Source organism: Eurosta solidaginis, chromosome 1, assembly GCF_040869045.1.
Source record: "Eurosta solidaginis isolate ZX-2024a chromosome 1, ASM4086904v1, whole genome shotgun sequence".
In the NCBI taxonomy this organism is placed as follows: Eukaryota; Metazoa; Arthropoda; class Insecta; order Diptera; family Tephritidae; genus Eurosta; species Eurosta solidaginis.
The window spans coordinates 44,574,122-44,601,950 of record NC_090319.1 but is presented as its reverse complement, the minus strand read 5'-3'; the positions used below and the strand labels follow the sequence as shown (position 1 = coordinate 44,601,950).

The following is a 27,829-nucleotide window of genomic DNA, read 5'->3' as shown; positions in this document are numbered from 1 at the left end:
GCAAGACAGATAAAGCGATGAAACTTGGTAGATGGGTTGACCTTATGACGCAGAATATAAAATTAGTAAAATTTTGGAAAATGGGCGTGGCACCGCCCACTTTTAAAAGAAGGTAGTTTAAAAGTTTTGCAAGCTGTGATTTGGCAGTCGTTGAAGATATCGTGATAAAATTTGGCAGGAACGTTACTCCTATCACTATATGTGCGCTAAAAAAAATTAGCAAAATCGGATGACGAACACGCCCACTTTAAAAAAAAAAAATGTTTAAGTCAAATTTTAACAAAAAATATAATATCTTTGCAGTATATAAGTAAATTGTGTCAACAATCAACTCCAGTAATGATATGGTGCAACAAAATAAAAAAAAGTAAGAAAATTTCAAAATGGGCGTGGCACCGCCCTTTTTCATTTAATTCGTCTAGAATACTTTTAATGCCATAAGTCGAACAAAAATTTACCAATCCTTGTGAAATTTGGCAAGATCGAAAGCCCTTGGAATCATGGCAGGAATACTGTTCGTGGTATTACATATATAAATAAATTAGCGGTACCCGACAGATGATGCTCTGGGTCACCCTGGTCCACATTTTGGTCGATATCTCGAAAACGCCTTCGCATATACAACTTAGGGTACTCCCTTTTAAAATACTCATTAACACCTTCCATTTGATACCCATGTCATACAAACACATACCGGGGTTACCCTAGGTTCATTTTCCTACATGGTTTTTTCCCTTATTTTGTCTCCAAAGCTCTCAGCTGAGTATGTAATGTTCGGTTACACCCGAACTTAGCCTTCCTTACTTGTTTAATTTTATTATTTGCATAGTATAATGCAGCTGGTTTGTCATTTTTTGTCATTTTATAAACCAAGTAGTAAGACCGAGTTTACCTACATCAGGCGTCGGGCCTCTATGCTAGGAATTGCCCGGCGAATCCAGTACTTAAAGAACAATACCCAACACTAGCAGAGGAGGAACGCACTCTCTCTAGGGAAATACGCGTCACTATAACTCAACTTTGATCTGGGTAATGTAACAGGTTAAACTCTTACCTATCCAGAATCAACCCCGACATACAAAATATATGTCCTGCTTGCAATGTGTCCCCACATGACACCAACCATCTCTTCAACTATATTGTGGAACCAACGCCTCTAACACCCCTCTCATTATGGTCCACCCCAGTTGAAACAGCAAGTTTCCTTGGACTCCCATTCATAACAATTTGTGATTGTTCGCACCCATTGGATGGGGCGAAGCACTGCTACAGCAACCACACCGAGTTTACATATAACGAGATTATTTCCATTTCCGTATTTGACTCCTAATAGTTAATTATATAACTAGATTTCCCCTACAAAATGTTTCCATTCGATAATTGGCAATTAAAAACAAATTTTAGAGATGCGGATTTTTTTTTTGCATAGAAAAAGTTCCACCTCCAGAGTGTAATCTCTAATTGGGAGCACAAAATAAGAGAGAAAAGCGAACATTTGACAGAAAATAATCTAGTTCCTAGGGATGGAACATATGTAAACGCGTAGATTATCTACTGACGATGTATTGTAGATTAAGGTATATCTAAACGTGTTCTAACTCCTAACCGTTAATTAACTAGATTTTCATATAAATTTTTCCCTTGGATAATCGGTTGTTATAAACAAATTTTAGAGATGCCGATTTTTTTCACAGAAATCTAGAGTGTAATCTCTAATTGGAAGCTTATGTAAACGTGAAGATTACACAGGCAGACAAGAAATTTGACCATAAACCAGACCATACTTTCCTAAAGGTTTTCGATGCGCTGAATTCAAATCTGGACGCAGAATTGCTCTATCACGTCAGGATTTTGATATATCCTATGTGTGCTTTAAAAAAAAAAACGGTCGTTTATATATAACCTCAAAAATATGCAAAAATGGTGTTTTTTGCACATTTAGGTTAGGATATCTCAAAATCCTGACGTGATAGAGCAATTGTGAGTCCAGATTTGAATTCAGCGCATCGAAAACCTTTAGGAAAGTATGGTCTGGTTTATGGTCAAAAAAATCGGTCTCATTTTGTCGGCCTGTGTTATCTATTGAGGATTAATTGTAGATTACTGTATGTGTAAACGCGGTCTTAGGTCTATCACGCGATGAGGGCTGCCTTTTCGAGAACCCCACATCTGAGGCATCTGTAAAGAAAACGCCTTGGATCAAAATTATTTTTAAATAATGCCTTTCTCAGAATTTTTTTTTTTAATAAGAATTATGAGATAGGGTGTTTTTAACCAAATTCTGAGATAGGGCATTTTTTTAGGAAATTTTTGACATAGGCCATTTTTTTTACAAAGGAATCATAAAGGGTTTCTTCAAACAAATTTTGAGAGCGTTTCTGACCTGGCAGTTGAGATAGGGTGATATTCCATTTGCTTCAACCGCTATTTGTATCTCGGTCACAGGATCTACTTTCATTCGCACATCATCGCTCAGGTTGGCATAAATATATCGAAGATTTTTTCTCGAGAAAACGCCTACGTTGGTCTCATCTGATGTAGGTAACGTTCACTTAATTTCCATTCGCCGAGGGAGACCCGTTGCCTTATTATGTAACTAGACTCGCTAGGCCATGTTATGCAAATGATATATGATGATCTGGCCAAGGAGGTGTACATATGGGAACCCATACATGGAAGCAGAGGACGAGAACGGCTTAAGACCAAGTTTGCATAAATGCGACTATCTTCATTTTCGTACTTAACTGCTAATCGGTAAATACTGCTGAAAGCTCCAAACAGGAAGTTATTTTCATAACTTAGAGTTAGTTTAAAAAATTTATCTAAAATGTATGACTTTAGGTCCCCTGATTAAGGTTCCAAAATTGTTTTTGCGGTAGGGGTTTCTTCGGTTTGTTGAGCTATAGTTTGCATAATTATTCATATAACATATGTGTTTTCTCTAAGCATTGTGCTTTTCAAAGTGATGTTTTTGTAGAGAAGCTCACGATCAGAGGTCGTCAGCTAGTAAAATAAGTATTTGCGCTTACTTCACACACATTATTATTCGATTTCGTTTACTAATAAAATAATATTTTTGTAGCATCTTTACGAGTTTTTTCTTGAGCTCTAAGATGCGTGCATACGTTTTGCCTTGTCTTGTTGCTCGTTAATCAACGATTAAGCCACTATCACTACGTTGAATTTTCTCTTACTAAATCAGACAATTTCAATTTTGGCGACCACTGCTCCAAATTGTCTTTTATCGTATCTACATATATATTTATATGTACGTGTAGAATAGTTATTTCGTTAATCTAGATTCAAGGTTCATTTGATCGGGTACTCTGATTTCGGAGCCACTTAATGTGGGAGAAAATTGTACTTGTCAATAAAAATTTCTTTCTTGATGTTTTTTTATTGTATTTTCATCAAAGCTGTTCTGTCCAATGCTTTACAAGCATATACAGGATACTCACTGGTTTCGTATACGACAATTGTACATAGTAAAATATTTATAAAAATATACTTCATATCGCATAGTTATATAAACAAATTTCATACAATTTTTAAATTAGTCACAAAATAGGAGTATTCACTTTCACATTAACACCCATTCACATTCACATTGAATTTGCCATGAGATTTTCGTAATGGTTTGTTATATCTTGACTCATTTCTCTTTTAACTGGATAATAGACGGTACAATAGAATTCCGATTCCATGCGATTTGTATGGAAATTCATGAGTTGTTCATTAATATGATCTTCGATTTGTTGCATAATCTATGTATAAATAATCAGTCATTAATTAATGCAAGACAGATTTCAATATGTGTGTGATACATATTTGTATGTTTGTATATAATGAGACAAAATACGCACCGGCACTTTGAGTGGTTTGAAGAGCTCTTCCAGCACATGCAAACATGACATTGCATTTACAAAATGTTCATAATTTCTTGCGGACACTTGCTCGTTGTTATTGCTTATATCAAATATGGAATATGTTTGTAATATTTCTAAACCATCACGAAAATCTTTATCCGCTTCCCAACGTTTCAAAAGATTCTTATTAAACTCTATCAATTCGCTGGTATTTTGCTCTACAGACGTTTTAAGCATATTCAAAAATATACGCGTCTGCGATGGTACACAATCGAGTATACGTTCGGGATTCATTTCATCATCTACTTGTACACTACTCTCTTTCCTTTCAAGGCATGCGCCATCAGTTTCGGTTTCTTCATCGCGCATATCGATTTCAGTGCCAGTGCATGCATCTATACGATTGCTATCGATATCTGTGGGTTCATTCAATTCTTCGCGGAGAGAATGAAAACTTTCAACGCGTTGTAAAATTTCCGATTGACTAAATTCAATGTCGTTAACATCGTGAAAGCGTATGGGACGACGTGAGCTGAAACACGATACAATACGACGTACGCGTGTGTGTAGAGAACGACGTTTTAAACGACCTTTACGATGCCGCTGACTACTCGCTAGTGTTAAGCGTTTAATTGTTTCGTTAGTTCTAGATGTGTCACAAAGTTGTCCTGACGTTAGCATACGCATCTCGGAAGGTACCTCAGATATAGTACTACTAGGCTTGAGTGACTTGGCGTTTTGTTTAGTGGGCCAAAATAAGGGTCTAAGGCACTCATCAAAAAGAAATTGTGGCATAAAAGCCATTGCTACAGTTAACTCTTGTTCGGGTGGCGGTGATGTTGGCTCATCATCACCCACTTCCTCTGGCTCTTCTTTAAAATCTAACTCAGGTACGTCTGGAGGCTTGTTTTCCGTATCAACGGGCTCTTCCGCCTCTTGCTTAACCTCTAAATCAGTAGTTGTGGGTTCTTCCCCGACTACTTCTCCTCCCGCTTCTTCAGTGTTCTCTATTTTTACTTCTAAATTAATGCTTACCTCATCATCAGTAGCATCGCCATGCAGTAGACTATCGGCCAAACGTTTAACATCACGCGCTACACTTGAGAATTGCTGATGAGATGGCAGACTTGCTTCACATTCCTGCAGAAACATACATATGTATAATAATTTAATGGAATAATGTAAGTGGAAAATTTCATGCAACTTAATTTTATTTATGTTTGTTGTTGATAAATTCTTTTTAAAATTATAATATAGGAATCCCCGGAAAAGCGTAAGATAATCGAAACACGTAGCAGGGAAAATATAAAATTCAACTTTGGCATGCTGTAGTTGTTGTTATAGCGATAAAGACAGTCCCCGAGTGTTATCGGTGTTGATGGTCCTTTGCTGAATTTAGATCCGGTACGTTCCGGTAGCCAGCACCATTAAGGTACAAGCACGACCATCTCGGAAATGATTTGTTATGACCACATTGAACCTTCTAGGCCAAGAAGAAATCATAGGTTGCGCTGGACGTCGAAAATTCCTTCAACAGAGTAAGACATACACCTCATGCTGAAACACTAATACAATGTACCCGCCTGCCCACTTGACATATAAAGGAACTACCTAAAATAGAGTCAGCCCACGAATGAAAAAGTCATGGCGCGAAAGGCGAGGATAGCAGGCGAAGCAGCCCAGAGATAATTGTTAGAATGCTATGTAGATTATGTGGCTTCAGCTATAACAGCACAGAACCAAGAAATAACTTAATTTTATGATGCGCAGTGTAAAAAGGTAAATGAATGACCACGTTCTTCGATTGGATATGGTGATCTTAACGAGGAGACGACTTCTCCCCATCTTCAATGTGACGGATTTGCTCAAAAAGTAGAGACACGCTTCAGGTGAGGCTGGATGGTGAGCTCACAGTACTCAACTGGCCTGCGGGAAGACTATGCACATCATAGAGAATCTGAGTTAGAAGTGCACATCGACGACGGAGCTAGTAATTCGTATGTACAAGAAAATGATTTGAGCATAAATTCACGCATGGGATATTTACTGTTCGAAGTACAAGCGATAGCTGACAATTTGCTTTGCCGAACTTCAGTCGCTGCCCTCACACATGTAGGTAACCGCCGAATACGGAGGTTTACGAAGGGCACCGATGTTCTCATATACTATATGGTGCAGAAATCTGCAAATCTGAAGAATGGTGCAAATCCGGTACACGAATCGCGTGAGGGCGATGTCCGTAGATGTCGCCCTGATCGTTGCTATGGCAATACCGTTACACTTCCTCTATGAGGAAAGAAAAGCAAGTACCTCCGCCAGACATGTTGCTGCCATGCAGGCGTGAAAGGAATTGATCCAGCGCAGGAAGCAGCCATGCAGTCCCAATGCTGCGGAAAAATGAATTAGCGAATTAGTCCCCTTGGTTGAAGCGGCCAAAAAAGACCTCGATTTCTGTTTTAACCAATTTCTAACTGAACAGGTCTACTTTCGTTAATACTGTTGACTCACAGACGTGGTACGTCATACTTTTTTCGAATGGAAGCATTTCTCAAAACAACGAGCAGAGTCATTCCTAAGACGGACTGCGTAAGTTACTTATGAGATTTGTTCAGCAGATACGTATGAAATATGCACCTCGCGAAATGGTTAGATGTATGCCTAGCCCAAATAAGTCACGTAGCGCGATTTCGAGGCTAATGTAATGCTAGTGCGGTTTCAGTTACGGAGAAGTTTTGGGGCCGTGTGAGGTTTGGTATTAGTGGCCAGCCCTTCAAGAGGGAAGAAAGTTTCTCACTCGTTTATAGAAAGTGTAGTATTGGGGTCTATCTATCCGGTTGGTGAATAAAGCATTTTCTCTTTCCACGTAACAAAAGAAAAGTTAAAACTGATTATTTTTTTTAAGGTCAATAATCAAGATTATTTCTCGATTACTTGTAATTGTAATTGAGTGCAATAAAATAAGTCGTGAATAAAGCACCTTCTCTTTCCACATAGCGAAACAAAAAAATTAAATTGACTATTCCGTTTAATGGTCAGTAATTAGGATTACTTCTCGTTTACATGATTTCTAATTAAATAAACAGCCACTTATGATTATTAAGTACAATATAAACCAAATAATCAATGCATGCAATCATTACAATTAATAATCAATAATTACTACTGATAAATAGTTAAAATTAGTTTGTATTACCTTAAAATTGCGCAGTGCATTTCCCAAGCCCACGCTAGCCGTTTTAAGGTCCCTGACATCTTCACGTTTGAAACGTTTCGAAGGACTGCCGCTAAGTTCTTGCGCCAAACTATAGCCTTCAGAGCGTTCCAAACGTTTCTCCAATTTCAGCACCATTTCCTCCTTACTTTTCACTTCATCTTGTAGTACGCGTATTTTATCTTCGCATTCCTTTTCGTTACTTTGCAATTTTTCAATTTGTTGTTCCAGCGTTACAACTTCCTCTTTTAGCTCGCTATTGGTTACTTCAATGTGCAAGAACTCTTTCTTCAATTCGAACAATTGGCCTTGCAGTGACTCCATTTCAGCCAAATTGCACGTCTCCGTCTCCTGTTGTAATTTACGCATGAAACTCACTTCATCAGTCAACACTTTATTACGTTTCTTCTCTTGTTCGAGTTGATCCACTGTGGGTTTCTGCTGTTGTATGAGAGAGTCTAATTGCTCTTTCACGCGCTCATATTCACAATTGAGAAATTCATGCTCATCCATTAAATCGCGATGTTCCTTAGATACGCGCACCAAACAATTCTTCAAATCACACTCAGCCTCTTCGAGTTGACAGATTTTCTCATTTGCAGCGCGCGCATCATCACGCAAACAATCTTGTAGTTTTTGTATTTTCGATTTCAAGCTACACTCTTTGGCGCGATATGCCTCTTCGCGATCTTTATATTGACGCTCGAGTTCTACCCAATGCGTGTCTGCGGACTCCATGGCCTCGTAATGACGCGAATTGAGATCTTTAATCTGATTTCGCAAGCATTTAACTTCTTCTTTCAGGTACTGGCACATACAGGTAGACATTTCAGTTGCCTCATTATTGCAAAATTGTGCTGCGCAGTTGTAGGTTGCACGGTTATATTGATTACCTCCACCTGCACAACCGGGCATTGCATCATCCATATGCTCTGTAATGGGTACCACGTTACCCATTTTACTACTCTCGGCAACGTTATCCGCACAATGCTTTTGTTGCACGTTTTCTCTTTTTCTTGGCGTTACTATTTGTATCGTATTTTTGCTGTAGTTGGTATTATGCGCCAGTTGCGTTAGCGACTGCGTTGTGTGATAGGTCAATAATAATGGCAACAAACTATGAAATATTTCTAGATTCTCTTTGGCTTTCTGCTTATCTTCGTCAATGTGGCGTATCTGCTGTTCGCTAGCCGCAAGATCGTCACGTAAATTCAAACATTCAGAACGACACTCTTTATACTTCGCACTTAGTGCCTCTCTGGACATTTCCAATTCGAGATTGCGTTGGCTTAATATTTCCAACTCTACCTCTAGGCGTTGCAGCCGTAAGCGCGTATCGTTTTCAGCTTCCTCAAATTCACACTTTTCCTCTTCGAGCTTTAAATTTTCAGTCTCCAAGAATTCGACGCGATCGCGCAGCTCTTTTAGCTCCTTTTCTAATAGAATTTCGCGCTGCAAACGATCAGCCAAACGTTTGGTTTGCAAATCACCCGAACTCTCGTATATCAGCACCTTACTCTCGAGTAACGCTAAACGTTCTTTGTAATACTGCAAACGCTTTTGCTCGCCTAAATTTGGTGAGTATTGCGCACTGCTTGGCGTATACGAGGCAGATACTCTATTGCTGGCGCCTACTTTGTATGTGTGATCGTTGCGTTGTAGTTTTTGTAATTCGTTGCAGAAATCACGCGCAACTTGTGCAACACTTTCCTCTTCAAAATCGGTTTGTGTGCAAGCGTTACTCTCACCGCCGTCGCTCAGGAAATCCGATTCAACGAATACGCCGCTCTCGCTGAAGCTGTTACTTTGCCAAGATTGTCGTGATTTGCGTGGCGATTCGGTTGGTGTATTTGTAGGCACGAGGTGATTGCTCCCACTGTGATGTTGCGGTGAACTATTATAGGGTGAGACAGTAGCAACAATTCGTGCTGCAGTGCTTGAAAGCGAAGTGGCAGTTATGGAAGGTTTTGTTAGCGCTTTGGAGTTTTGATTGCTGTTTTGGCTGGCTTCGTATATTGAACGCGCACTTGATGGCGATGATGCTGAACTATAGTCCGATATACGCGATTTTACCTTTAATTTGTTTTTATTGTGTGGGGAAAATTAAAGTTAAAAATTAAGGATTAGTAAAAAATACGCGCAATTTAAATTTGAGAGAAATTGTATTTTTATTTTGTGACTGAAATAAATTTCAAATGTTTTTAAACTATTTTCCAGTTTCTATTTTCATAGTTTCTTATGACAACAGTAGCTCAAAGTCAGAATGGGACGGTGTTATTTCGGTCACCACATCATATGAACACTTGAGTGGAATATCTCCGTATCTTGGCTGTCGGTTTCAAAAATAAAATATTTCTCCATTTTCTAAAAATTCTATTTCAGAAGTTGTTTCATGAACGCCTGCTCAGAATTCGACTGAAGAAGGGCCTAACTATGATTTTTGTCAAAAAGGCGCCATCTTAGCTTAACATATTATGAATTTTATGCTCTAGAGCGTTTTTGGAAAATATTTTGAATAGGGAGTTCTTCAACCGAGTTCTAGGAGTTTATAAGAAGGGCCTAATTTCACTATACACAGAAGGGTCCAAATTCGATCGCTAATTTGTGGTCGGGGTTGCGGATGTACTTAGCCCATCAGACAGTACCACCTCCACTTGAGGGTGGTCTGAAGGTTCTGCAAAAGATAATGAAGTGGAGCTTTACTGATCCTCGGATTTGATGCTTTTTATTCGCAATCAGCGTACTGCTTTCCTTAACGATAAGAGGCACTGTTAGAGTGACGCGCGGAGAATGCTTTCCTGTTCTGCGAGTTAGGCCTTTCTTCAGTTCAGTGTATTTATTTTTAATAACACCGTTCGTTGGTCAATTCCTGACATAGAGGTTCAACGCCTTTTTGTGGATATCACTGAAAACCTGGAATGCTGAACGAACAGTTTCTGTTGAATACCCGGAAACCTCTTTATCCCAACAGACATCTGATTGAAAAGGGCCCGCCTCCCAGGGGGAGAAGTAATCTCCGCAAGCATTATGAGTAGATATGACACCTGAGAACATAGCCGTATATATATATAACAAGAACACAAACAGGTCCTCAGTGATAAATTGATCTCTTCGTCTTTGTGACTGACGGCAGGTATAGCATCAATATCCGGATGTGTGCACCCTACAAGATCCTAATATCTACTCGGAACACTACCTTGTTACAGCCAAGATAGTCACAAATCTTTGAAGTGAGTAAATTGCCCACAGAGACAAAAAAGAAAAGAGAAATATTGCAAAACGTCGAAAAAAGGATCATTCCCAAACGCGTGGTATATGGAATGCACCCATGTTGATGCGAAAAGGAAGCGATACGCCTACTAGAAATAAAGAAATGAGGAGCTTCAGGTCATGACTGATAGGAATAATGTAGAAAATTCTACTCGAAAATCCGTCGGATGACGATTGAAAGATCGGGGAAAATTTCTACACTAATGATAATAGTGACCTGTTAACCGACGTTCAGAGCGTGCTTCAGTTATCACGGTATCATTTTTTCTCAGTGCTGCATAGGGAGGATGATGTCAAACCTTAAGGATTCGTAGATCTATTATTATTATAAGATGTGCATTATTTATTTGTGGACACAAATAAGCTTTGGACAGCGCTTAAAAAAGCACGCTGTAGGCCACTTTGTCTTACCACGACCTCTTTGAAAGCTCTAGCTCTAACTGAAATCTTCAAGGCATTCGAAACGAAACATTTCTTCAAAAAACTTCACTCCCAGTCCCACAATTTTGTATACTCACCATATCCAAACTATTGGCCTCATCACTCGAACACGAGGCCGTATTCAGTGAGTTGGGTTCGCTACGTTGTGACATCAAATCTAAATGTTGTACTAATTGTATGAGTTGTTGTAAACAATGTTTGTCCTCACTATCGAGTGAAGGCTTTTTCAACATTTGGGTTATACGTCGTCGTAACTCTTCATTGGCTGGATCCATTAGCTGTGTGCACATGAGAAAATGAAACAAATATTTTGAGAAAGCTAATCTTCAAACTTACGTTATTTTCATCTTCCGCATTACGCGGACTATGAGGCGATGTGATACCCGAGTCCATATTACCCTCAACGTTTCCACATTTTCCAAATATCATTTGCATTGGATCCTCATGATTAGCCCAAACGTTCTTTACTGTGGGTAGTGTGGCTGTGTTTGATGTTGTTGAATTTGTTGTATGGCTCTGCAAAGACCACTAAAATAGAAAACGATATTATTGTTGGTAACTCAATCGTTTATTGTTATCTTAATTTTAGAAATTATAAAAATAATAAAACTAAGCTCTGGTTTTTCCTAAACTAGATGGTTGCCTCATTGTTTCACGAAGTACAGGCCTTAAAAAGTATTGTCAGATAAACACCATTTATGGGTTCCTTTTTAAAACCTATATGAGAATATTAAAACGATCTCTTTTTCTCTGTTTACTTGTTACTTTATGTCTTTTAGGGAAAAGACGCCGCTACGGTTCGATTTGTTTCGTCCGACAGGCGTGCTACCATCAGTCGAGAAGCTGGATACCTATATGGCAGGGCTGCCCCACCCGAGATCTCTCCAAAACCTTCGTGGAATAATTTTTCAGCCCAAAAAAAAAATAACTTTTGTAAGCTCAAAACTGACTTTAATCACTCCGGTAGTCAGAAATCGTATTGCGATTATTGTTCTGCTCTCTCTTAGGCACATATAAATTTTCCCCGTGCCCCATGATATGCTCCCAGGCTGTGAGTGCAATACATCCTAGGATTCCTTGGAGGATGTTGTTCTTTAATGAGCGCACTGACTGCAAACTTTTCTCGCTATCCGCGTCCGAATTAACGCTGGTAGGGTGTTTATCATTCCCGGCTTGCGACGCTATATTTTCCTTTTTATCCTTCTTTTGTTTTAAAGTTCATGAGTTCATCTTGGTCCTACGACCAACTGCCCGACAAAAGACGGACTCAGCGGTCTGTGTTAAATGTGGGGATAAAAATCTGTCGACCTCAGCAGTGCCACTGTGGTAAGCCTCCGTTACTTCCCGAGACGGTCCGATATCGGAAAGGCTCCGTCCAAAAACAGCCGGTCCGTATAAAACCGTTGATTTGGAGGTTGGTAGTTCTTGGCCGCCCTCATATTAAGAGAAACGACGTAGATGCAGGCTCTAACCGCTCAGTCCGATAGTCGAGCTCTATAATGTTCGGCTAAGAGCTCTCACATCAACGACAAGGTGCCTGCTATAGTGCTATTTTCTTTTCTTTATGTAAGGTCATAGGAGTAGTTCGGGTACAGGACTGTTAGCTTTAGTTTAAAGACCGATCACTCATTGCTGCTCTCCTCTTAGGACACTAAGCAACTATCTTCACGAGATAACGGTCTTTTTTTAAGATTTCCATAGCTCGTATTTCGGATGAATCGATTTTAATTATGTCTCTTCTAATAACTATTATTATTTTCTTCACAGTTGTTATTGCAATGCATTCCTAACTCAAGGAAGTACTAGCGGTAAGCGCAGTTATTTTCCTGATATCAATTTGGCGTGCACTGGTGTTAGTACCTTCTGATACCAGCCCGACAACAATTTCTTAGCCTCTTCGAAACTTAACTAGCTTTGCCCAACTGGTCTTCAAAAGATGCTTGGGGTTAGCAGTCGCATCTTATTTTCTTCAAGAGGATAACAAATCGACAGTGAGAAGAGAAAGGCGTTCAATTTGTACATCAGCCTTCGATTTGCACATCATAGCCTATTGCGGCGCCTTCAGACCAAATTTTTTGAGTGAGTACCACAGGTACCGTCTGAAAGTGTATCGAATGCTTCTTGACTGACAAAAGGCAGTTAAGAAAGATTTGATTGCTTTCCGTTCTTGACTTTTCGGCTGTGTGGACGTGCAGTGTCATCCTCGGTTCAACTGCAATATTTTTGGACTTTTCTGATTGAGCTGAAAATTAAAATAGGCCTAAAGGTTGGCTTCCGTGCTCCATTCTGGCGTTTTGGCGGAGTTGGGAGATGCAATCCTTCCCTGACCTGGAGTTAGGGTAGTTTTTTGCACTCGTAACAGGAATCAGTGAAAATTAAAATCTGGCGTGGTGCCATTTAAAAACCAAACGCTCTTTATATACGTAACGAAACATAAAGGGCCAGTGGAAAAAATATGGCAACAAGCCACATATCGGATCATGAAATACATGTTACTGATTTGTTGCCTGGCGTGGTGCCATTAAAAAACCAAATTACTATGAAGTTTGTGCCTGGCGTGGTGCCATTTAAAAACCAAAAAAATAGCATTTCGGGAAATAATGGAATTGAATAACGAAGCTACTGTGAATAACGGAGGAACATGGTGAAATGAAACGATAAATTGACTTTGAATAAAATTAAGACAACCTGGCATTTTAAGGGCTCTCATTAGCACCTTGCCATTCGACGCTTGCGAATGCAGTGGCAAATAAAAAAAAAAAAAAAAAAAAAAGATTTGATTGGCTTCCTCTACTGCCTGTATGATATGGTAGCAAAGCTGATAATATGTTAACAAGTAATCCTCTGTTGACATTGCTGGCAAAATGGTTGCACCCGCCACTAAAGTGTGGCTCGTGAACTATGATCAACCTGCATTCTCACCGGCTTCAACTTCATCAGTAGTAAAAGCGATTCAACTTAGCTCATAGTTCAAAATTGAGGGGGTGGAAAAAACCCTTTTGGAGCAGTTGTTCAGTGTACTTGTTTAAAAATGACGACAATTCATAAAGGAGGTTGGGATGAGATGGGTATTACTGTTTAGAGGTTAGAGATGATACACAGATATCTTAAAGATTTCCCCATTACAATGCGATTCACGATCGTCGAGGAGTACTTAGCCGCGCTGTTGGTTGCATAGGTCAAGTGTGGGATCACTATCATCAGGGTTGAAGAGTATAATGACATCCGTTTTAACTGGTGTTTGGATCTGGGATATTAATGTTAATAATGATCATTTTGAACCACAGCGGGTTAGGGGGGCTTAGAATATATCCGCGGCAGGTATGTCTGTCGAAAAGCTTCAATCACAACAGACTGCCAATGATTTCGCAACTCGACTCTCACACCTGCTCTCTGAGGGCACAACTCATCCTGAAGGAATACAGGAGCAGTGGGAGCATATCTCCAAAGCACTTCATACTGCCGCCGAGGAAAAAATTGGTTACCGGCGGCCACGAAAAAACAACTGGTATGATGAAGAATGCCGCGTTGCAACCGAAAGAAAAGACGCTGCCTACAGGGCTACGTTAAAAGCGAGCGCGACAAGAGGAGTGTGTGAACGCTATCGTGAGTTGAAAAGGGAAGCGAGACGCCTTTTCAGGAAGAAAAAAGCAGAAGCAGAAAGGCGTGAGTGCGAGGAGCTTGAGCTGCTAGCCACCAGGAATAACGCCCGAAAATTCTACCAAAAAATACGGCGACAGACGGAAGGTTTTAAGACCGGGGCAAACTCCTGTAGGAATGAAAACGGCGACCTTGTAACTGATGTCCAGAGAGTGCTTAGATTATGGAGGGAACACTTCTCTGCCCTCCTAAATGGAGGCAGCAATTCACCGCGCAGAGATGAAGAACCCGATCCCGCAATCGATGATGATGGAATATATGTCCCCCCGCCCGATTATGACGAAGTTAGAATAGCAATAACCAGATTGAAAAACAACAAGGCCGTGGGCGCTGATGGATTGCCTGCGGAGCTATTCAAGTTCGGCGGCGAGGAGTTGGTAAGGCGCATGCAGCAGCTTCTTAGCAAAATATGGGCGGACGAAAGCATGCCCGACGGTTGGAATCTAAGTGTTCTTTGCCCAGTCCACAAGAAGGGAGATACTGCAAAATGCACCAACTATCGTGGAATCAACCTTCTTAATATCACATATAAGGTCCTTTCAAGTGTATTGTGCGAAAGATTGAAGCCCACCGTGAACCGGCTGATTGGACCTTATCAGTGCGGCTTCAGACCTGGTAAATCTACCATCGACCAGATTTTCACAATGCGCCAAATCTTGGAAAAAACCCGTGAAAAGAGAATCGACACACATCACCTCTTCGTCGACTTTAAAGCCGCCTTCGACAGCACGAAAAGGAGCTGCCTATATGCCGCTATGTCTGAATTTGGTTTCCCCGCAAAACTTATACGGCTGTGCAAAATGACGTTGAGCAACACCATCAGCTCAGTCAGAATTGGGAAGGACCTCTCCGAGCCGTTCGAAACTAAACGAGGTTTCAGACAGGGTGACCCCCTATCGTGCGATTTCTTTAATTTGATGCTGGAGAAAATTATACTAGCTGCAGAACTTAACCGCACTGGAACAATATACTATAAAAGCGTGCAATTACTGGCATATGCTGATGACATTGATATCATCGGCCTAAACACCCGCGCTGTTAGTTCTGCTTACTCCAAGCTGGGAAAAGAAGCGGTAAAGATGGGTTTGATGGTGAATGAGGACAAAACGAAGTACCTGCTGTCATCGAGCAAAGAGTCAGCGCATATGCGCCTTGGCAACCACGCTACTGTTGGCAGCCATAATTTCGAAATAGTAAAAGACTTCGTTTATTTGGGAACCAGCATCAACATTAGCAACAACATCAGCACTGAAATCCAGCGAAGAATCAATCTTGCCAATAAATGCTACTTTGGACTAGGTAGGCAATTGAAAAGTAAAGTCCTCTCTCGGCGAACGAAAATCATACTCTACAAGTCACTTATCGTACCCGTCCTGCTATATGGGGCAGAAGCATGGACCATGACAACAGCAGATGAAGCGGCTTTGGGAGTGTTCGAGAGAAAAGTTCTTCGAAAGATTTATGGACCTCTACGCGTTGGCGATGGCGAGTACCGAAGAAGATTTAATGATGAGCTGTACGAGCTATACGCAGACATCAACATAGTCAAGCGAATTAAAACGCAGCGGCTGCGCTGGCTAGGCCATGTTATGCGAATGAAAGATGATGCTCCGGCCAAGAAAGTGTTTCTATCGGAACCCGCCTATGGAAGCAGAGGTAGAGGGCGACCCCCACTCCGTTGGAAGGACCAGGTGGAAAACGATTTAAACTCCCTTGGTGTGACCAATTGGCGCCGGTTGGCGGAGCGAAGGAGCGACTGGCGCGCCTTGTTGGACGGCATTAACCGTTTAGACGGTTAAATGGGGTTGTGTAGTGCAACCCTTTCAAGGGGTTGCCAGCGCAATATACATAGCTTCTCCAACCCAATTGTGAATCTCACCTACACGTGGTAAATCCTGTTTCTTTAACACCCGAGGCTCTTGCCACCCCAAATTTCTCATGGATCCAAAGGTAGGAAGGCAGTATGGCCTAGAAGGTTGCATGTGGTCATACCAAATCGTTCCCGATATTGTCGGGCTAGTATCTTAATGGTGCTTGTTACCGAAACGTACCGGATTTGCACCCGGCAAAGGACCATCAACTTCGATAACACTCCCCAAGGCCTTCGGGGAGTGTCCTTTTCGCTACAAAAACAATAACAACAGGGCTTTTAACTTCCACTAGCCATTTATACTCTTTCTTTGGACAGGTATGCAAACTATTATCCAAGCAAGTGTTAGTCTGATAATACCTCTCGCAGGAGTCTAGATAATTCTGGAGGATTTTTGACGCCAACAACTCAGCTAACGGACACTAATGGTTCGCTAAAGCATGTATTTATTTATATTGGAATGATTGCCCATCATGCCCTGTCAAATTTGGTTCGCTGACAAACCGGTTTCGGCGTTGTGCCATCTTCAGTGGGAGAACGAAAGATATCGTTTCGACACTGAAGATGGCACAACGCCGAAACCGGTTTATTCCCAAACCAAATTTGTCAAGGTATGATGGTAAATCATTCCAATACATATAAATAATCCACTCTGTCGGAAAAAAATAAGACAAAATGAAAAAAGCTTGTATCTCTATGACGATTGGTGGTTTAACATGGTACTGTCCGATGGGAGTAGTTGCGGAACAGTTATATATCCTGGAACCGAACTGTGGTAATTACATGTAATAGACTAAGGCGGACTCTCAAGTCATTTTGCGCACAGCGGCCTAGCAAGGCGTAAATGGCTTGGTGCCCATGAACCGAATTTCGGAAAATTTATATTGTGCTGAATTCTGCCTTTCTTTGATTAGGGGAAAGAAACTCTTGCAAAAACGCTTGCCCGCAAATGAGTATTACTTGTAATGTAGCTTTATCTCAATGTCGTGCGAATTTGCCATTATCTTGAAGTTGTATTGATTTATTGCAAAATTAAAGACATTGCTCCCATTTTTTCTCCTCTACTTTTGAACTTCGAACAAATTACTACTAATCGTAATTTTCAGAGCCTAACCAAAAGAAATCTACAAGTGCTTCTATTTGCAAACCTCAAAAATCATTCGAGTTGAAAATCAATTAAAAAAGCGAACCGTTCGACCAACCAACCAACTAACCAACCTTGCAAAGCATGCGAACTAAACAGAAGTTCAATTAGATGAAATATTTATAAACCAAAACCAAAGTAATGTAAAACAATAACAAACTGCATAGCGTGCTGGACGTGCACCTAAGCGCATTTTAAAATTTTGAAGCCGCGAAGAATAAAAATGTAACGGCAAAAAAAATTGTGAAGCATTAAACTGCAGCAGCGAATAAAAGCCCCGTCACTTAAGCAGTTTTTCATATAGATGCGTTGAACTCAATCTTATTCATTATGAGTAGGCTGCACGTATTTTTATGGAGAACGTTAGATTGAGCGACACTGGCGCCATCTGGCATGAAAAAGTAGCCAACTTGCAACTTTTGTTGCAAACAAAGCATAAGAAGAAGAATTTGACATTTGCTTTTATTTTTCCCACTCGTTGGTAACTTTTCTAACATTTTTCACAATTAAAAACTGCAACATAACAAATGAAGCAGTTTCACAAAATACATATATTAGCAAGTACTTTTGTTGTATAGAGAGAATGCTTATAATAGTGCTGCGCGAAATTTTGTATGTGAATGGGCAAGGCGAAATAAACTTCAATTGCCAAGTCTGAAGTTCCTTCATATTTATAAACGCAACATCTTGATTGGTTATGGCGATGTTACTGGAATGCATAAGCATGTGTTAAACGCATATATATGAAAGTTTTCATTGTGCCGCGGCTTTAAGTTGCAGTTTGTTGGTTGGTGGGGCAGCACGCCATCTATAAAAGAATAAATACAAATAGCTAAATAACTTGGCAATGCAACAATTATTTTATTGCCAAATAAAGAGGCGCTATTAGTGTTCATCATTAGCGGTTGGTCGCATTAGCGGTTGTAGCCGCTAGCTGCTACCGTATACAACTGTGGGTTGTACTTAATTGCTGGTTGCTGTTAAACATATACAACGAATTCAATAAAATAAAATATTATAAACATTAACGATGAATGCACTTTAATTGCTTTTTAATTAGCTGCGTTAAATATTTTATTTGCTGTAGATACACAGCAAGCGTTTAAAAAAGTAGTGGGGCTTAAAAATGCAGAGGGATTTTTAAGATCTTCGTAAGCTTATTATCTGTAAAAACCGATACCGGCAAGTTATTGTCGTTGTTGTTGTTGTAGCGATAAGGACACTCCCCGAAGGCCTTGGGGAGTGTTATCGATGTTGATGGTCCTTTGCCGGATGCAGATCCGGTACGTTCCAGCAACCAGCACAATTAATGTACTAGTCCGATCATCTCGTTAACGATTTGGTATGACGACATTAAACCTTCTAACCCATAACGCCCTCCCACCTCCTAGATGCATTCGGAATTTGGGGTCGCCAGAGCCTCGACTGTTAAAGAAACGGGATTCGCCACGGGTAGGTGAGGTTGACAATTGGGTTGGAGAAGCTGTATATTGCGCTGAAAACCCCTTTAAACTGTTGCGCTACACAACCCTTGAATCAATTTGGCATTTTAGTCGCCACTTACGACAGGCATACCTGCCGCGGGTATATTATAAGCCCCCTAACCCGCTGGAGTTAGTTATTGTTTTATTATCGGCTCATTATCGAGAGTGAATAATTTTCCAGAGGTTATTGGTTTGTTATCGGCTTGTCATCTCTATCGTCTTCTAATTGCTGCCTTATCGGCTTCTTATATTTGGGCCCGTATTACGTGTTATGATCCGTGATGAAAACTCATTTTTTAAATCGCAATAGCTCTGAAATTGTGAATCGGATTAATGGCATATGTGAGCTAGCGAAAAATAGTCCTCGTTAGATCCAAAACTTATACTAATTTTTAGAAATAGTGTGACAGTTGCATAGTTATCTCTTGCGTGAAAATGGTTTTCAGCCACTTATAGTAACACGTAATATGGGCCCTTGGTTACAGATGTGTCATCCATTTTATATTGAAACTTTATCGGTATCTGTTTCATAACTTACCGATAACACGATGATAAAAATTGTTAACACGCAGATAACGAGTCAATAGCTTTTCGATTTCGGCTTTTTGATAACTTATCAAATTCTTGATAACTTTTTGAAAACAAATCGATGCCTTGCCAACACATTTCTGGTAACATAAATAATCAATAACTTTCTTAACGTGTTAAGAAATGGACGGAGGGATGGACATGTCCAAATCAGTATCCTTTCGGAAGCTGATAATTTGGTAATTGGTAACATGGCTTAATCTACATTAAATCTTCAATAGATAATATACGGGTCTACATATGCTCCATCCCTGGGAACTAGATTATTTTGTGCTTCCAATTAGAGATTACACTCTAGAGGTGAAACTTTGTCTGTGAAAAAAATTCGCATCTCTAAAATTTTCTCATAACTACGGATTATCGAGGAGAAAAATTTATATGGGAAATCTAGTTTTATAATAAGCGATTAGTAGTTAATTTCGAGAATGAAGATAAGCCCCTAAAAATTGAAGATAATCTCGTTAAAGTAAAATATAAAACTATTTTTTTAATTTTCATACATAGCCTTACAACGTAACTACTGATAATGTAGTTACATACGTACCATAAAAAAAACAAAAAACAAAAAAAATGTTAAGATCTGACATTTTAACATTGGTTTTTAAAAAAGTGGGCATGGTCCTCAACCGATTTTGTTTAGATCTATATAAACGACCAAGAACCATACCTCTGCCAACTTGCAAAGCAGTGCCATGCCGATTTTCCAAAACTTTACTAAATATCTATTTTGCGTCAAAATATAAATCCACACGCCAAGTTTCACTACTTTATTAGTATGGGTTAATGCATTGTGCCTGTTTTATCATTTTTCGAAATTTTCGATATCGAAAAAATTTACGTGATTACAATCTGATTCCGTTCATTTGCAATACCAAAATGTTGTAAATTACGATAAGCTCGTGTACTTGTTTTGGTTAACATAACTCAGTTTTTCTACAGTTATCGTGTAAACGGACGGACGGAAAGACCGGCTGAAGGCTAGGTATAAAAAGTGGGCCTCGTTGTCAACTGATTTTGTCCATTTTTTACAAGAACCTGTGATTGTTATAAGAATGATGCTATAACAAAAACTTCGTAGGGCTTGGTCGAGTTTTGTTCGATTTATAATATAACAAGTATTACAGAGAAATAAAATAACGGAGGCGAGCCACGCCCATTTTCAAGAATTTTTAATTCCTGTACTTTGCTTCATTTTATTACTTCTGAATAAAATGTCAGTTTTATTTAGTTAAAAAACGAAAATATATTGCATTCTTGCTAACATTAGACTTAGGTACACTTAGTCTTGCAACCATTTTGCCTTCACGATTCTAACGATAGTTCAAGAAAAGAAGGCAAGAGCAACCGTCAAATGATATGTTGTATGCGTTTAACATAATACAAAGGCACACCCATGTTCAAAAATGTTGTTACATTTCTTCTTTGTGCCATAAAGTCAACCACCTCATCAAGTTTTATCAATTTATTGGTCTTTGGTAATGAAGTATCGACTTTTTTTGCTTGTTTCGAAATATTCGATATCGCACACTTTCAATACCAATCTATTCTGGGTGCAGTATATAAAATTTCATAAAGATATTTCAATTTTTATTCAAAGGGCTGTGTTAACGGACGGACGAATGGAGTTGCACCAATCGAAGCCCTTTTCGATGCAGATAATTTTGAAATAAGAAATTTTATATCTATCACGAATTCTTCTGTATTCTCAAAAGACAAAACAAAACATTCAAAAAACTTTAAATGAAAAGTTCAAAATTGCAGTAAATTTTTCTCGAGTTTCCGAACCATTGTTGGTAAGACAACTACTGATAACTACTGCATAGCCATCAAAATTACAAAAGCAACCGATTACCTGATTTTAAATTTACTATCTCATTCTGTATCTCTTTCCATCACCAGCTGAAAATAGCAGGCTCTGTGCGGCGCCATATTGACATCCTATCAAAACGCTAAAAAGTTACCATCTTGAAGATCTTGTCAGGCGGTTGGCGCATAAGATATCACAATTGTTTTATCCACAATATTCCGAACTTTCTTGAAAACATTTTTGAGATCGATTTTCATTGTTTCAGCCAAGGCGAATTCATTATCAGGTGTTGTTATCCCAACACCTGATTGCTTCTTCTTGATTATTTTCCATACAACGTCTTGTACTACAACATGTCAGTTAATCGGAATCAATGAAAATTTTCTTTTCACTTGACATTTTTCGGCACGGCGGATTGATTGAATTCGCTTTGGCACCACCTGGTATGGATTCACCTTGGTTTCAGCTATAAATAGCAGTTTTTATTTTAAATTTTCGAAAATAAAAACAGAAGAACTTAAGTGACGAAATTTGATCAAATTTGGCACTTATATTTTCGTGTTCTCTTCTGTATGTTGACATGATTTTCCATCATCCCTCATTAAATTTGGTTTGAAAACATTCAGGGGACATCTTCAGTGTAATTTTTCGTTCACTTTCATTACTGATATTTTCTCAATTTATGATTTGCGGAGTACTTAATTATTTCTAAGGATATCCCAAAGTTGTACTAACACCTTAACGGTTAATGTTGTTGTTTTATTTATTCATCATTTCTTGGGTCTGATTTGTGTGTTGTCAATGTATGTCTTTGAATTTATTATTGTGGTTTTGTTAATTAATAAAAAAACGTAGGTATTGAATAACGAAGTTTAAGAAATAAATCACATTTTACGCCTGTAAAGCTGTAATGTGTTTATAGTCAGTTGAGCAGAGCTCACAGAGTATATTAACTTTGATTGGATAACGGTTGGTTGTACAGGTATAAAGGAGATAGATATAGATTTCTATATATCAAAATCATCAGTATCGAAAAAAAATTTGATTGAGCCATGTTCGTCCGTCCGTCTGTCCGTTAACACGATAACTTGAGTAAATTTTGAGGTATCTTGGTACGTAGGTTCCTGGGCACTCATCTCAGATCGTTATTTAAAATGAACAATATCGGAATATAACCACGCCCACTTTTTCAATATCGAAAATTTCGAAAAACCGAAAAAGTGCGATAACTCATTACCAAAGACGGATAAAGCGATGAAACTTGGTAGGTGAGTTGAACTTATAATGCAAAATAGAAAATTCGTAAAATTTTGGATGGGCGTGGCACCGCCCACTTTTAAAAGAAGTCAATTCAAAAGTTTTGCTGTAATTTGGCAGTCGTTGAAGATATCATGATGAAATTTGGCAGGAACGTTACTCCTATTACTAAATATATGCTGAATAAAAATTAGCAAAATCGGAGAACGACCACGCCCACTTTAAAAAAGTTTTTTTTTTTTTAAGTCAAATTTTAACAAAAATGTAATACCTTTTCAGTATATAAGTAAATTATGTCAACATTCAACTCCAATAATGATATGGTGCAATAAAATACAAAAATAAAAGAAAATTTCAAAATGGGCGAAGGTCCGCCCTTTTTCATTTAATTTGTCTAGGATACTTTTAATGCCATAAGTCGAACAAAAACGAACAAAAATTTACTAATCCTTGTGAAATTTGGTAGCGGCTTAGATTCTAGGACGATAACTGTTTTCTGTGAAAAAGGGCGAAATCTGTTGAAGCCACGCCCAGTTTTTATACACAGTCGACCGACTGTCCTTCCTCGTCCGTTAACACGATAACTTGAGCAAAAATCGATATATCTTTATTAAAGTCAGTTCACGTGCTTATCTGAACTCACTTTGCATTGGCGTAAAAAATGCCCGAATTCCGACTATGACCACGCCCACTTTTTCGATATCGAAAATTAAGTAAAATTAAAAAAATGCCATAATTCTATACCAAATACGAAAAAATGGATGAAACATGGTAATTGGATTGGTTTATTGACGCAAAATATAACTTTAGAAAAAAGCTTTGCAAAATGGGTGTGACACCTACCACATTAAGTAGAAGAAAATGAAAAAGTTCTGCAGGGTGAAATCAAAAGCCTTGGAATCTTGGCAGGAATACTGTTCTTGGTATTACATATATAAATAAATTAGCGGTAACCGACAGATGATGTTCTGGGTCACCCTGGTCCACATTTTGGTAAATATCTGGAAAACGCCTTCACATATACAGCTACCGCCACTCCCTTTTAAAATACCCATTAACACTTTTCATTTGATACCCATATCGTACAAACAAATTCTAGAGTCAGCCCTGGTCCACCTTTATCGTGATATCCCTAAATAACGTCCACCCATAGAACTATGGCCTACTCCCTCTTAAAATACTCTCTAATACCTTCCATTTGATACACATTTCATACAAACACATTCCAGGGTTACCCTGCGTTCATTTTCCTACATGGTGATTCTCCCTTATTTTGTCTCCATAGCTCTAAGCTGAGTGTGTAATGTTCGGTTACACCCGAACTTAGCCTTCGTTACTTGTTTTTATTTGATGTTAAAGTGTTTTACAGCGCTTTACTATAACATCGATTTAATGGGAGAAACCCGGACTACCAACTAGGTATGGTATGATTTCTTCTCGTATTTTACATAATCTAGGTTAAAGCTAACAAAAAAGGCCGAGGCTTTGTGGCGTTTCTAGTTTATTACAAAGTCTATTTATTTTGTTATGAGAAATGTGTTTTGAGTTTTTGCAAAATTTCACCTCTTAAGCGAAATTTGTACATCTAATGGCTACATTATATTTTTAATTGCTGATTGTAATGACAAAAAATTTAATTAGTAAACAAATTTGTAATAAGTGGCAAATAAAATAAATTAAACCTGTGTATAATTCGCATAACAAGTATTGTTAATTTCAAAATGTAATTAATTCCGAAACATGCAGAGAACAAGTAAACAAATTTAAGCTCGTGTTAAGCTAAATATACAAAAAATTTTATACTCAGTTGTGCATTTGGCAAAATGATGGGATTCATGACTTTGGTGTTCCATAAGTCATTGACGTTGGTCGAGCCGACAAATTTTGGATTATTATTCTATTCGTTTTTCCCACCTTCTTCCATTTTTTCTTTTTTCTTGCACTTTCGTTACACGCAGAAAGTTTAGTTTAATCATTGATATCAAAATGGTCCCCAAATTATGTTTGAAATATGTAGATGCTGCAACTATAATGCGAGTCTTTCATGGAAAATCGTAAATATCCATCAATTTCTGCATTGCTCCCATTATCAATTTTTAATCACAATATTTTGAAATAGATATATAACACCTCAACGTACTAAGGAGAATTTAAAATTAAATTTAAAAAACGTTTGCAAAAATAAAATAAAATAATAATAAAATTGGTGTGTCAAAATAACGAAACAAGTTATAAAATCAAATAAGTAGCAACCCTAGTTTTCTCGGCAACAATCATATATGTTATTTCTAAGTGCCGTTTTTATGTAACAGTCCCTTTTTCGCTCTTATTTGGAATCTAAATCTATTAATAAAATTTTAGTTGTAAAGATTCGGGCTACTAGCGAGCTTTGGGCAATTTTGGTCGTAATGCTTTTGTTTACCTACACAAAGAAATCTATTTGTACTATGGCACTATTGTGAATATTTGCACTGCATTACCGACAGTTGCTACCATATGCCAGATGGCAGCGCAAGCTCCAATTTTAATTGATTAATAGAACAGCTGATTTCTGTTGATATTTGACAAGAGACTTTTATATTGGTTGCGCAAGATGTGCACGGGTCCGGCTCGATCTTTGTATTCCTCCACATTAAATAGTTTAAAAAATTCTGAAATTTCAATTCTGGAAATAGACTGATTCTTTACGGAGATAATTAAAAAAATAAACATCAACAATTAGTTAACCACTGCAAATTTTTTTTATAATGGATATGAGAAAATAAAAATTTAACAGCGGAATTTCGTATATGTCCACTAATGTACCGCACAAACAATTAAATTTTTACACTATGACTTTCTCTATAATAAAATTATTTAAATTCTTTTGCTTTTTTTACAAACCTTGACAAAAGTGCTATCAAATGTATACTTCGACTTTTAAAATATTATTAATTTTGTTGAAATTTAACCACAAAATCCAGTTATTTTTGCTGTCCCGTAGAAACGCATATACAAATATTTAGATATTTACCACACAATATTAATGCACTGAATAGTTTGTCTGGAAAAATTATAGTTTATCTTCAGTAAACAGTTCCGAAATGAGTTAGAATATAGTTCAGAAATAGTACCGATATTCCCGGCATGGTCCCGAAAAAGTCCCAAAGAAGTTCTGACATACATATATAGAACTAAACCAATCCACCTTACTTACTTGAGTCCGAGATGTCCCAGTGGGAAATAATTTCGAAATGATCATTAATAATCCCGAAATAGTAACGAAAAAGTCATAAAATACTCCCAAGTGTATTCTGGAAAAGTCCTAAAGAAATACCGAACCGTTCCGAACTCTTCCTGATATACATAATTTCTAAATAGCTCTGAGTAATCCCGCGCCTCAAAATGGTTCAAAAATATAAGGTTCCCGAAATAACATTGGAAATTCTTCCGCAATGGCCACGTAGGAGACCTGTGATGACCCCGCAAATATCCGTATTGATCTCGAATCAGCACCGACATTATTACGAAAAAGTCGCGACTTTTTTATAGTTTGTTGTCAAAGTCACTCCAATGTTTCAAATAAATTACAAAACAGTATGGAGTTTCCTGTACTAAAAAGTTATGGGTCCTCAGAATATTCTGAAGTGATCCTCAACGAATCCCGTAGGAGTCCATGAACACCGCCGAAAACCTCGTGATGGAATAGTGCTTTCATTTTCCAATATAAATAAATCAAAATTCAGATAAACCAAGTAGGGGCATTTAAGTTCGGTTGTCGCGGAACATTTTATATCCAGCTGTGAGCTTTTGTCGGTTGCTCATTTAGCCCCAGTTCTGCGACGCTTAGTATTATCTAAAGTGGGCGGGATTATTAACTGATTTAGCTGATTCTTACAAGTTATATTTGTTATGATAAAAGAAACATGCATACTATAATTCCCTACGATACGGCAGTTCTTCGAGTTCTGGCTCCAGAAACGGTGAAGAATCCTTGGTCAAAAATGGGGCCCATTTCCAATTTTTTTTATTTTCTAACTTTTTCATATAATGATACTTCAGAAGGAAGGTAGCACTGAAATTTAGTAACTTTTTGTTTAGGTTTTACCAATTATTTTGATTTAAGAAATCTTTAAAAATCTTTTATATAAAAGTGGGCGTAGTCCTTAACCGATCTCGTAAATTTTTCCCAGACACGTTTCTTATTGCAACAGTAATTCATTCGCCGAATTTCGTTTTAATTACTTGAATGATTTTTATTTGAAAGTGTCTACTCATCCGGAAACAAAAATTTTTTGTTGTCCAGAATGAGAATGAAAAAACATTTCGAAAACTTGTGCTTATCGGATGCCGAGCGGGACAGTTGGTAGCCTCACACGTACCAACGGTGCTTAGGTTTGAGCTAAATGAATTTAAATTATTATTAGTCACAGGTAGCAAATATTTTAGAACCACCTATGACTGATACAGTCAATAACGAGTTCAAAATGTCTGCAAGGTGGGACAGTTGCCATCGCAATGTTAGAAGTTTCAGGGGAAAGCACTACAAGGGAACAGGATAAGAATATAGTGATACTTCGGAACTAGTACGATACGCAGGGAATGTATATTAGGGTGGGTCGATTTGTATGGACGAAAGTTAACCGATATCGCGCTCTCGATTTTTCGATAGCATTTGAGCTCAGGAAAAAAAGTTCCACTACGCATAACCAAAAAAATAATTTTCGAGCCTGCAAAATTTCATTTTTTTACTTTTTTTCGACTTTGATTTTTAAGGTTCTGACCTTGAAAAATATTTTTTTTTTTCAGAAACTGTTATCGCCAACGTTTTTAGCGGACATTTTGGGGCCGGGTAGGGTATACATATGAAAAATTTTTTAGTAGGTCATGAAAAATCCTTAAAAATCAAAGTCGAAAAAAAGTACAAAAAAAAAAAAAAAAAAAACAAGTAAGGAAGGCTAAGTAACCGAACATTACATACTCAGCTGAGAGCTTTGGAGACAAAATAAGGGAAAATCACCATTTAGGAAAATGAACCTAGGGTAACCCTAGGATGTGTTTGTATGACATGGGTATCAAATGGAAGGTATTAAAGAGCATTTTAAAAGGGAGTGCGCCATAGTTCTATAGATGGACGCCATTTCGGGATATCGCCATAAAGGTGGACCAGGGGTGACTAGAATGCGTTTGTAGTATATGGATATCAAGTGAAAGGTGTTAATGATTATTTAAAACGTAGTGGGCCTTAGTTC

At 38.3% G+C, this 27,829-nt stretch overlaps 2 protein-coding genes across 5 annotated transcripts in view; both read right to left on the bottom strand.

The window, feature by feature from the left end:
- Pif1A (PFTAIRE-interacting factor 1A) overlaps window positions 1-27,829 on the bottom strand; it is a 463,696-nt gene that overhangs the window by 11,689 nt on the left and 424,178 nt on the right. For all 4 annotated transcript variants that reach the window (XM_067788419.1, XM_067788427.1, XM_067788408.1 and 1 more), the window contains 4 exons: window positions 11,125-11,316; window positions 10,866-11,066; window positions 7,060-9,150; window positions 4,902-5,006 (listed from right to left, as the gene is read on the bottom strand). In XM_067788419.1, coding sequence (XP_067644520.1) covers window positions 4,902-5,006; window positions 7,060-9,150; window positions 10,866-11,066; window positions 11,125-11,316 — 2,589 coding nt within the window. The remainder of the gene's footprint in view (window positions 1-4,901; window positions 5,007-7,059; window positions 9,151-10,865; window positions 11,067-11,124; window positions 11,317-27,829) is intronic.
- LOC137252619 (uncharacterized) lies at window positions 3,160-4,894 on the bottom strand. The gene is made up of 2 exons (XM_067788615.1): window positions 3,864-4,894; window positions 3,160-3,764 (listed from the first exon to the last, which is right to left on the bottom strand). The coding sequence occupies exons 1-2, from the start codon at window positions 4,668-4,670 to the stop codon at window positions 3,603-3,605; spliced, it is 969 nt and encodes a 322-aa protein (XP_067644716.1). The 5' UTR covers window positions 4,671-4,894; the 3' UTR covers window positions 3,160-3,602.